Below are 12,593 nucleotides of genomic sequence, written 5' to 3' on the forward strand. Positions count from 1 at the left end.
CTTGACTAATAAATTAGCTTTATATTATACTGGTTAGAAATATATTATTTCATTTTGAACAAACTTAAGTATTTTAGCACTTTTATTTCAACTAAATGCAATAATATTGTATGCAATTCTTTGCTGTTCTATTGTTTTATAACGTAACCCTCTAACCGTCTCCACAACTTTCTCTTGCCTGGCCTTCACAGAACTGGATTTTTACTGACATATTATTTACAGATGATTTGATGACTGCAATTGAGTTTAAGGGTATGGGAATGAAGAGGGGTGAATAAAAATGTCCGACTTATTTTATTTATGTGCTACATTAGGGGTTCTTAACGTGGGCAGTACCGCCCCCCAGGGGCCGTTCAGAGGACGGCAGGGGGCGCTGGCGGACATTTTTACAAAATGGGGGGCGCTGGGATTCCTTTGGGGGGCGTTTGGTCGAAGGTAAACTTTACACCGTATATGCACAATGATGCCAGTTTAGACTTTGAGCAACTTGGTGAAACTGTATTGTGTAACATTAAATCATGCTTGACTGCAACTGTATTGATGGCAGCTCTTCTTCTATTCAGTGTTTGTTAGCTTCTCTTAGCTTCTTGGCGCAGCTCCGTTCTCCTGCTACTGGCAGCTAAAATCACGATGCCCTCACTGTGTATCCCTCTGAAAAATTAACCCATTTAAATAAAGAAATGAAGAAATCCCTCCATGGGTGATACCACGATAGAGATCGTTCATTTTATAGCGTTAACACCGGTGCTGTAGTGGTCCGGTATGAAACGGGTGTGATGGAACAACACAGTACTTTTAAATTTCAATAATTAGAATACCGAAATAGTTTCCGTTGTTTTGAAAGGTTTATATCAGTCTGCCTTTACCCCATCGATACGTTTCCCGACCGCCCTGTACCTTAGGGGCTTAAAAAAAAATACCCAAAAGACGCGCACATTGCGCAAAACTCTGAAACAACGGAGCGACAAACTAGATGTGAATTATGGCATAAAAACAGAGAATCCGACGCTGAACAGTGGAAAAAATCAATACATGATGTGAAACACATGACGATTAGATCGAGCAGCAAGTGATGAGTAAAAATTACTGATGATGAGCATCAATAAACGATAAAATAAATGTAGCAACAGGAAAGAAACTAAAGTGGACATGGCAATAAACCAGGAGAGGATAATACTAATCAAATGAAACTAAATGGAAATGAATGAAGAACAAAATGCAAGAATAAACTAAGAAACTAAAGTAAATACAGAGGAATAAACTGGTATGGCAAGACCTTTCGAGCAATAATTAATACAGAGGACTGTACGGCAAGAATAAACGGACACTATTTCCAGATAAAAGGTAAAATAATATTGTTGAAGTGCCATGGGTTTGTTGAGACCACATCTAATACTGAGAATAAAAATATTTTACAGACCATAACAGTAAATAACTTATCACTTAGCTATGTTTTTAATTGGATTTTATATATTTATTTCTTCAATATTATTTTTCATGTTGGTGTTAATGTCATGAGGCTGATGACTCCATGACACTTTCAGTTTGACTCATTAGGATTTGATTAAGAACCAGATTTGTTCTTTGTAATTTCTGTCCAGTAAAACTATTAATCTATCAATAGACGGGTTTATATAAAGATATAATCCATGTTTCTGTCTCATATTTGTATGGCATTAAAAGGACCTGGAACTTTTGTTTTTCAACTCAAAGCTCTGGTTTGCACAATAAATGCCATCTGGGTGAAGTTTTATGGATAATGCTCTGATGTCCCATTCTCCTGAAGGCAGCACAGAGCTGCACCACCAGAAACTGACAAACACTGAAGAGAAGAAGAGTTATGATTAATGTAGTTACAGTTCTATCCATGTTTTAATGTTTTAATGTTGCAGAGCTCAGTCGTTTTGCAAATAATTCAAAGTTTAAACTGGCATGTTGTTCATCTTTTCTCTGGTCATTTTGTGCAAGATTTAACAACTCTGGTCATTTTGTGCAAGATTTAACAACTAGAAAATGGCAAAGAACAAGAATTTTTTCCACTCTGATTGGCTGCTGTTAGGCCTACCAATTTTAACTTGAATGTTCATAGCATTTTTTGCAGACACCTGTGAAAATAATTTCTATTCCCATGACTTTTTTGTTCTCTGGGAAATTATTTTTGACGATAAATACAGAAACAAGCATAAAAATCAAAACATCTACAATAGTGACGGTAATAAAATTAGTCAGTGCAAAGTAGCCTAAAAATTCTTTGGTGGGGAGCGGTGAGGGACTTGAATAAGGCCTGGGGGGGCGCTGGCACAAAAAGGTTGAGAAACACGGTGCTACATGGTGTTTGTCACACAATCTTCTGTGAAAAACATTGAAGTTTGTGGTTGTAGCATGACAAATTGTAGATGGGTTTTAGGTTATGGATACTATTGAAAAGCAGTGATGCAAGCATTTTTATTTTTATTGTAAATGACCAAAAGCATAACAAAACTTTGACCAGACTGGTCAATAGAAAAATTAATTGCTAAAGACATTTTGGTTCCTAAAATTGATCTCTAGAGCCAAAAGATGAAACTTTTCTTTCCTTTGGGTTATTGTGTACATTTTTTTCTTCAATGTGACTTGTAGCTGACCTTGCAGTGAGTGGACAGTCAACAAAAAAGAAGCAGGTCTTCATTCCTTACAGAGACTCTGTGCTGACATGGCTACTGAAAGACAGTCTTGGTGGAAACACCAGAACTACAATTATAGCAAGTATGTGTTATGAAGACATTTTCACTGCATTTATTTGGATCCTTTTTTTTTTATTGGAAATGCAATAATCTTTATTCACCACCTTTACTCTGACTAATCATCATTCTTGCATGGTGACCTCTCTTGGCAGCCATTTCTCCCTCTGATGTGAACTATGAGGAGACCTTAACCACTCTGCGCTTCGCCAGGCGGGCTAAAAACGTAATAAACACCCCAACAGTGAATGAAGACGGCAGCACCAAGGTGGTCAGAGAGCTGAAGGCAGAGGTCATCAGGCTTCGATCACTTCTAGCTGAAGCCGCTCAGGTTCTGCAATCTGTCAGGAATACAAAACGCCATCCAAAATGCCAAAGTGTGCTAATTCTTTTATTTGGTTTCCTCCAACTATGCAGGTTTTTGATGTGCATTGGGCTACTTCTGTAAAGCAAAGGGAGAAGTTGCAATGCAATCAAGAAAAGGTGAGTCAAATATTAGAGACGCACTCAAGATTTCTTTTCAGATATCATACAGGATATTTTTGCTTTTTCCATCAGGTCAAAACACTTGCCAAACAGTGGATCATATCTCGACAGATATGTTGTATTTGAATCTATTCATTCATGTATCTGCATCTTTTATTATACATGATTCAATTTAACATGGAGGGGTGCTAAGAGCTTTCTGGAGGTGCAAAGATTACTTAATTCTTGTTTTAAATTTGTCCATTTGGTTGCAATATATATGGTGCAATTTTGACTTTGCCTTGATTAGATTTGGATGGAATTTTTAACAGAAGAGGGTCTCTTTAAGTCAAATGTTACAAAAGATGTTAAAGAACAGGCATTCAAAAGTAAGACCAGGATGAAATGCTCCAAAATAAAGAACAGAAGAAAAATTGCATTACTATTTATTTTTTTTATTGAAACAAAACATACACAAAATATTGTGTAAGCATCTCTGTATGTTTTGTATGAATGTTCTTATACTTTTGCATTCTTGAGCCATCCTCAGACCTACAGGGGACTGCTGATACAACGGTGCAGCTCATTTTTACAGCAGAAAAAAAAAGTAACATATCCATAAATATAAAGCATAGAATCATATCTTGTATCCAAACTAACTAGATTAATAAAATGACTAATTAGACATTAACTAAAGAAAGTTGAAACTTTTTGAAAACAAGGATGCATATAAAATGGGTGAATTTTTTTTTATTTTGTCATGCCAAGTTAAAGATATGCATTTTGGTTTTGGAAACGACTCCACTCTGCTCCCCTTAGCTGTACGGGAAGGATCTGAAGTACATAAATGATGCCTCGGATCCCCTTCCTGCTTTAATATTTCTGCTTGTAGTAACCAGCTCCTGCCAGCTGGTGTCACTCTGAGCCTTGTGAATAACTTCCTTTTATAGAGGGGTCAGCTGAGCATCCAGCCTGATTTTCTAACTATCTGGATTTAAACGGCATCCAAAAGCAAACTTTTTGAGTCAGTTGCTGGAGATTGTGTGTTTGGGAAGCTTGTATGAAGATTTTTAAGCAATCTGCATGTCTTCTCTTGAGGCAGGGACAGAATGGTATCATCCAGCTCAAGGTTTCAACAGAGCCACTGCTGCCAGCCCTGAGTTTACACTGAACTTCCCCTTTCTTCAGCTAAATTTGTGCCCAACTCTTGAACTAACGCCAAATGTCACTTTTTGGAACTCGCTGTATTCAGCGGTGTCGCCTCTTGAATTATTTATCGAACAAAGTGTTCCAGTAACTGTGAAAAATGTAGAGGGACTTTTCCATCATACATGCTTCACTGTAAATTCTTCATCAAATTTGAAACTATTGTGAAAGTCCTGTAGCTAAGTTGAAATTGTCTTTGAAAAGTGTTCAGCAACATATTTTAGGGCCCTGCTACTTTTTAGGATCACATTGGGGGGGGTATTTTGTGTGCCCAGGTCTCCACGTGGATGTTGGTTAATTAGCAGGTGACTTTTAGTAGCTTGACAGCCCTGGACTCATTAGCTGCTGTCACTGCACCTAATTAAGAGATCTTGAATATTGACACATGGCACTTTGGTCGCTGAATGTCTTGCATATAAATTAAAGCTCTGTAAATGTGTCTGCGTGATCTTGCAGTTTCTTTTTGCTCAGAGGGAAGGCTGGTCCATTTTGACTCGGAGCTCGACAGATATGTTGTATTTGAATCTATTCATTCATGTATCTGCATCTTTTATTATACATGATTCAATTTAACATCCAGGCGAAAATGCCACTGTGCTGATGACTGGTGAGCCCACTGATGTTGCAGGATCTCCAAGTGTTTAATGAATGACTTTTTGGATTTGACATTTGTCTTCAGGTGGATTTGCATTCTGCCAAGGAGGAAATGAATAAATGGCATTGCTGATGTAGAATCCTTTTACAGAGATGCATACAAGCTTAAAACGTGCTATTAAAATGCCTACTTTTAAGTGTTATGTGGACATTGGCTGATATTTTTTTACACTGTTAGCCATGAGTAAAAGTACCTCTGTTTCATGGCATTCCTTGGAAAGCAGGTCTGGAGTAGGTGTATTAATAGATGTGGTGTTTGTCCAACTTTACTGGGACTTTTATTTGAATTGTTTTGGTCTGAGAATTCGATCAAGTTTTTTAGTAAAAAGATCTCCAGATGTCTTTGGTGTGAAAACATGAATATATTGAAAAGCATTTCGTTTCCAATCTTAATTTTGGATACGAGATGTTGGCGGATCTGTGATGCTCTGCCCCTTTCTTCCAAAAGTCCAGGGGTCGTTGGAGTGCATGGTATTTTAGGTCACAACCTGTGACTTAGGTTTTGCAGCATTGGATCCAAAGCTCGAGTCCAAGGCAACACAAACTTTTAGCCACTAAAAGAATCCTCCTCCTTCCAAAGCTAATTCATGTCTTGCGTCCACAGAGCAGCATGCGTTGATTCAGTTCTCCATTTTGTGATCTGGTGTATTCAGAGCATTTCCACTGCCAGTTGGTCTCTCTGGGCTGACAGAGTTCCGAAATGTTACTTCATAATAGTGTGACAAACTTAATTCACCAGCAAGTCACTTGTGTTCCCCCTCCCCGAACTGGTTGGTGCCGGTAGCTCAACTCTTCTTGTACCATTGTCCTGTGGACGTTTAACTGAAGGAGATCCAAGTATGGTGCAGTAGAGGTTGGTTGTATGGTCCGATTTTACAGTGTAAACAGAAGATGACATGCCTAACCGCTGCAACCCATACCATACCTCTCAGTGGAAACGAGGTGCAAATCCTGCTAAAAATTTACAGGGGCACTGAAGAGAAGAGCATAAGTGAGGAGATCAAGACTCTGGACAATCTAGGGATTGTGTTTAAAAAAAAAAAGAAAAGAAAAAGGCAAAGTTCTCTTGGTATTTAGCAACATTTTACAAGGTTAGAACACAAAGTAGTATCCTCTTAGCTAAAATGGACTGTACTGAAATTAAAAAAAATTTTGAGGCTTTTTATATACCTTTACCTGGAGCTCTTGTCTAAATTCAAAGATGGCCTTTGATATGTTTTAAAATATTCCAGTCCAGCCTGCATGTTTGTCTTATGCAATGTTTATGTTCTCCATATGACATGTGCATCCTAGTCTCTAGCCATTTCGTGTTTAATTCAGGTGATGCTCTTGGCAAAAGCAACATTTTTGAGCACTTGCACAAGAAAAGTTGACCGAGAGCGTTGTAAACTGGGTTTTGGATTCTATATTCAAAGCAGATTTGGAATGCAAAGTTATGCAGTGCCAGCTTCCAAAGATTGGTTACAGGGCATGTGGCGAAGAGAAAGTAATTAATATGAGAGATTTCAGAGCAGCCTCTTACAAGTCAGAGGCAGTAACAGATTGGGAGAATAAAAAAGGAACAGGATAAAGTGAAATCATGTTCTACTGCAGGCTTATATATTTGTAATATAGAGATACACATTCCTACACCGAGACAGTTTTATGTTGAGTGGAGTTGCATCCAGTTCTCCAAGCAATACTTTCAGGTCCCCTTGCGACACAGTGTGGGAGGATTCTCCATTTCTGTGAGATAAATGAACCAAAACCTTTCCTTGATCCTGATGTTCGTTGCATTTTCAAAACATGCTATAATCAGCACAACTTAAACTGTGCATGCTCAGAACCTTGCTCTGGTTTGTCAGTTTGAACCACATAGTCAGCAAATTTACATCATGGTCTTTATAACATTTTATAACCTTTGCATATTCTCAAATTTTATAAAGACTAGTGTTTCCTCCTTATGGGAAGTTAGTCTAGCCAAAAATTGAATCAGCTCTTTTAATTAGATCAAAGAGAATTGGTTACCTATAAAACATATGAAGCTCTGCAAGCACTTGAAATATAATTTTGCTGGACCTCAAAGTTCAACAAAACATTGCATTTCTGTCATTCTTTAAATTGAACAGTTTTATTATTGAAACTGTTAGAATTTCATTTGATACTATCCATGTATACTGACAACTTTAACATACACGAAACTGTAATATTGAGGAAATGAAGAATTTGAAAAATGATCAGATGGGAAATCTACATGTTGAGCTCTTCTGCCCTCAGCTTACCCATCTTCCCATTAATTGGGAGATACAAAAATGTTCAACTTGCTTAAAATCTTTTGATTAGGCAGTTTGGAGTTTTACAGGCTGTCAAAATTCCCACGTGTAATTCAAAAGGTACATGCAAAGGTTAGCTTTACAGTGATCCCTCGTTTTTCGCTGGGGTCGTGTTCCGAAAATAACCCGCGATAAGTGAAATCCGCAAAGTAGTTGCCTTTAGTTTATAAAAATATTATACAGCATAATACAATACTCTACATTGAAACCAAAAAACAAAACCTGCTTTCAGGTCAGCAGGTGTGTGTGTATGTGTGTGTGTGCACATCAATCACGACAATGTCATCTGGAGTCATGTCATTAAAGCGTCTCCTCCAAGCTGCTTTGCGAGATTCATAGCTGTCTACGGCAGAGCCTCCGGCCAAAGTTATTTTTCAGCAGGCATTCAAAGTTTCAGTTTCCATCTCCTGAATGGCCAATCTGTATTACATATATTTTAGCCAATCGGGACGCAGAACACAATGCACTGTGGAAAAAAAACTGCAAAAAAAATCCGCAAAGCAGCGAGACCGCGAAAGGTGAACCGCGTTATAGCAAGGCATCACTGTATATCTTAATTTTTGCTTTATCTGATCAGCTTGCAGATTGTATAAAACTGAAATGTAATCTTTTCTCCAGCTGCTAAAATCTCAGTGCTTTGCAAAAGGCAGTTTGCTAAACTGAATTTACAAGCACAAAATGATTTGTGCCAATAATGTTGGCCGTGCAGCAGAAAGATTTGGGCCAACCAAAATAATCCCAGAAATGTGCTCCTAGATTTTAGTCCAAGTTTAATTGCATTCTGGTGGCTGGAATTAATTTTCAGGCTAATTTGACGACAGTCTATTTTACTATCAAATGGGTTTCTGGTTAAAATTCTGCTCTTGCATGTAACAAACTAATGAAAAGGAGCATGAAAAAGAAATGGCCGTTAACAAGGTGACAGTTCTTTAACAGAAGTATATAATCAATCACTCCAAGCAAAAGGCCGAGTCACTTTGAAAGCTGGTCACGTAATTGCTCTCCCCTTTATGTAGAAGCTGTTTTAACTTCTTTAAAGACAAGCAATCTGGGATATTAATGCAATTCGTTTAGGGAAATTAACCTTTTAATGTGACACAGCAATTTAAGCATGAAGGTGTTTCCATTGTTCTGAATTCTGTATTTTTCTGTTCTCTTGGCAGATTGTTCTACTTGACAAAGTTGATAGTCGGGAGATTTAGCCAGCTTAGTGCAGTTTTGAAATGCATGCTGCAGCTCCAAAAGGTTAAAAAAGAAATTAATTAAAATTCTAGCCAACTACAAAATGATGGCTTTTAATGGAAGCCTAAGCACTTCCTGAGCTTGGCTGCTGGTCTAGGCCACATTTAATTACAGTATGCTCACCAGCTGCTTCAGTCTGAAAGCAAACACTTTTTTTGCCCATGTTTTTGATAATACTGCGTTTGCTATATTGGGTAAACTTTTATAGCTTTTGGGAATGAATATAAGTAGATCTCATCTGTTGCTAGGGTCTAAAGGAAAGTGACATACTGCATTAAACTGTCAGGCTGCTCCTCACCTCTAATGAAGTCGGTGAAAAATCCCTTTTAATTAAGTACAGGGAGATCTGGTCGATGCCTCTCCCTCTTCATTAGAAAAAAGGATTTCTCCCATCTCGCAACTGCCAATGAATGAGGTGCTAGTGGTGGACATGTCTCTCTCTTTACAGTCCAATCTATATAACAGAGCTGGTGGAAGGGTTAAAAGCAGGGGCGATCAGTTTATGCAAAGCATATTTTCTGTATTCACCATGAGATTTTTCTGCTGTTGAAGTGCCTCTTTAAAATCCATATTGATGTGAGGCATTACTCCATCATCTTAACAGAGGGATACTTCTGGTAGCGGCACATTGCAAAACTTTCGATTATTGAACAGCAGCAGCACATGCTTTTGTGTAAAGGTTATCGGTGCCTAAACACTTGCTTGGAGACTTCTCTCATGGTTTATATTGTTTGAACCTGAAGGTCACCTCTGGGTTATGCATTTTTTCTTAATTCCAAATTAGCAATCATCAAAATGTTTCAGTGTGGAGCATATTTGGTCTTTTGATTATTACAAATGTATTTAAACATGATTTGAAAATTAATACTGCCTTTTCTCAACCACATGCTTTGTGACTACCATCAGATTTCCACAGCAACCATTGCTAGAGGGAGTGAAATGGTCTAAGCAGATCAGTCATTTTAAGTATGGCTTTCCAGTTCTTTAGAAAAGACTTTCGAGGATTAAATCAGTCTATGCCATCACTTCTGTCTGGTGTGGGAATGTAACGCCATCTTAAAGTTTAGAAGGGATTTCAAACAAATATGGGACTATTGCTTTGCTACAAAATTTATCAACTTTCAAATATTTAAATGCTTCCCCCAGAAAACTTGGTAAGCCCGGTGGTTGGGGCGCTCAGCAGTCATTCATCCAGTGGCCAGCCATGTTTGAGTTGAATGTTTAAAGTGGACAGGAAATTTGAAAATATCACTTAATTATGCGTTATTGGAAGATTATCTGAACACCCAGTATAAAGTTTTAAATGCAAACACAAAAAGAAAAAACAATCTTAACCTTCCTATTGTCCTCATTTTCTGTGTATAGGGAAAACGCATACAAATCTCGGTCATTTTGACCCGAGGACAACAGCAATGCTAAGCCTAGCTGCCCGCCAGGCTTAAAATACACTATTTGTACCCTGTAAAATGTTACAAATACCCTGTATTTGTAACATTTTGAATGTCTAATGTTCAATTTACAGGCTTTAGAATACATTTCTGCCATGAAGGTACAAATAAAAGCCCAAAAATAAGACTATGAATTTTGCGTAAAATTTGTTACTCGCTTTTAAATCCACATGAAGTCTCAAATTGTGTTTGTTAAACTAATGTACACTCATACCAAATCAGATTCTAGAATGCACAGTAGATTCAAACGACAGTGGATTTATCCGGAAAAAGCTAATATAATTACAACTTTTATTTTAATAAATATGACTAATGGTTGTACTTGTAATTTTCTGCTGGGCTTTTTATTTATTTTTTTTACAGCAATGGGCGTTTGCAAAAAAAAAAATCCATTCCCTTTTTATTTTTGATTTACACTTGTAAATGATTTGAAGTAGTCTCCCCTTGTGTATATTTTTGTACAATTACAAATGTAATTGAACTAACAGTGCATGTGAGGTCCCTCAAGGCTCCAATCTTGGCGTACTTTAAATTCTGCCTTCCGTCCATCTTTGATTCTAGTATTGTAGCATCTCTCACCATACCCAAATTAATTAACATCCATGTTGTCATGTGACAGGATGCCTAGAATATCAGTGAGCCGGCCTTTCCTAAAGCCTAATGAGGAAATTAAGCTATATTGGCAATCCAGTAATCAAACTTTTCCTATAATTATACTTGTTTTGCATGTTTCCATTGGTAGTTTGATCTTTAGTGAAGAGCCCAAAGTCTTTGGAATTGGAAGAGCTCTTTGCCATCTCTCTAATCTTTGCCTCCTTGTATTGATTTTTCTATCAAATTTAAGTCAGGATTCTGGCTGGACCACACCAAAATGCCAACATTTGTTGAAATTGAAAGACAAAATCTACCTGAGGGAGTAATACTTTCAGGCTTAATAGTAATTTTTTTTTATACCAGTACAACCATTTGAAATTCTTTGGGTGATTGATGCTACACAGGTAAACATGCCTCATTTGGCATTGAAATTGAAAGTAGGATCATTTAAAATATATTTGGCTTTCCGTCTCACTTACTAGAATATAAATTCTATTCACTTTGACCTTCAATATGATGCTCTTCACTGAATAACTAATGAATCTGAAGTTTGCTGTAGTTTGCATGTTATTAAAATACCATAGTTTTAAAAGCAAGTCAACTTCAATATACCAATAAAGGCAATGGTGCATGGTGTGTGAGAACAGTTGGTGGAAATGCGTCAGTCTCACTCACTGAACACAAAATACAGTTTGACTTTCGCCATCATAATCTGAATGATTTATGTTGTCTCTTTTGCCGTTGGCCTCTCTGCTGTTTCATGGTGACACATGGCTGGAACCATGATATTCTTTGTGGCCTTCAGGCGTCCAAGAGCAGTCATAAAGAATTCTGTTTTCTGCTAGCTGCCTTTAAATGTCTGTCAGCATTTTTATTGTGCATCATTCAGCTAAAGGCTCCTAAATTAATTTGTTTTTCTTTTGGTGTGTTCCCACAGGAAGAAAGTGTTGTTCTGAGAAAGGGGGGGAGTAGGGTCATCTTGGACTGCCACTTGCCTCATCTGATAGGCCTCAGTGAAGACTGCCTCACAACCGGAATCCTCCTGTATTATTTGAAAGTAAATGGATTAATTTATGTTCTCAAATTGTTACATGATTTTTCTTTTATATAAACTGAGTTCAGGCTTGTAGCTTATGATGGGCATATTAATTTTGTGTTGGAGTGGATAAATATGTAAACTATAAATTGGATAGACAAACATGAAGTCAAAACTTCCTGATAAGTGACTATGCACAACATAACATTGGTCACCTAGGGGAAAAAAAAGCAGCAATAGCATCTTTCTGTTTGAGGCATGACTCCATAGGCTTTTGTTAGAAAAGTTTCAGAATTGCTGTATTTGAAAGAACCAACATTGATTTGTTCTACTTTTCAAGGATATTAGGTCTTATGGCACTAAAAACAATATACACTAAAATCCACTAATTCCCCCCCTTCACCATAGGAGGGCAAAACCTGGATTCAAAATGAAGCTTCATGTTATCAGGAAACTGGTGAGGAAAAGTCACTACACTTAAATCTTCATGTCATATCTTCTGCTGCTGGGGTATCAAAGTTTTCTCAACTGTCTTCTAGTGCTTTCTGGACCTGAACTCCCCCGTGAACATTGTCTGCTTGAGAACTGTGCTGGGATTGTTACTCTCTTCCCTCAGGATGGCGCACTGTGTTCAGTTAACGGCTCTGTGGTTACACATCCCTGCCAGCTGACTCAGGGTAAGCATTTCAGCTAAATCTAATTTTCCTCCTGATATTCTTGCATAAATATGGGAAAAGGATGGTGCAAGACATGACTATAATAATGATTTCCTCTCCTAGATTCACAATTATTTGGCTTGTTGAAGTCAATAACCCTTTTATCCATTTTGAGTGAGGTGAAATGACATCACTGGATCTCATCTGCAAATGAAATCCACTTTGTTGCTGGCTTCCCCATGGAAACACACTTAAAGCAT

The 12,593-nt window shown here is 37.6% G+C and overlaps 1 protein-coding gene across 1 annotated transcript in view; it reads left to right on the forward strand.

Moving 5' to 3' along the window:
* The window catches only part of kif16bb (kinesin family member 16Bb), a 32,631-nt gene that overhangs the window by 7,003 nt on the left and 13,035 nt on the right, over positions 1-12,593 (forward strand). The window contains exons 9-14 of the mRNA XM_008430198.3: positions 2,620-2,745; positions 2,876-3,051; positions 3,138-3,203; positions 11,579-11,698; positions 12,086-12,134; positions 12,217-12,354. Coding sequence (XP_008428420.2) covers positions 2,620-2,745; positions 2,876-3,051; positions 3,138-3,203; positions 11,579-11,698; positions 12,086-12,134; positions 12,217-12,354 — 675 coding nt within the window. The remainder of the gene's footprint in view (positions 1-2,619; positions 2,746-2,875; positions 3,052-3,137; positions 3,204-11,578; positions 11,699-12,085; positions 12,135-12,216; positions 12,355-12,593) is intronic.

This window comes from Poecilia reticulata, chromosome 15 (assembly GCF_904066995.2).
Source record: "Poecilia reticulata chromosome 15, P_reticulata-male-v2, whole genome shotgun sequence".
NCBI classification, from domain to species: domain Eukaryota; kingdom Metazoa; phylum Chordata; class Actinopteri; order Cyprinodontiformes; family Poeciliidae; genus Poecilia; species Poecilia reticulata.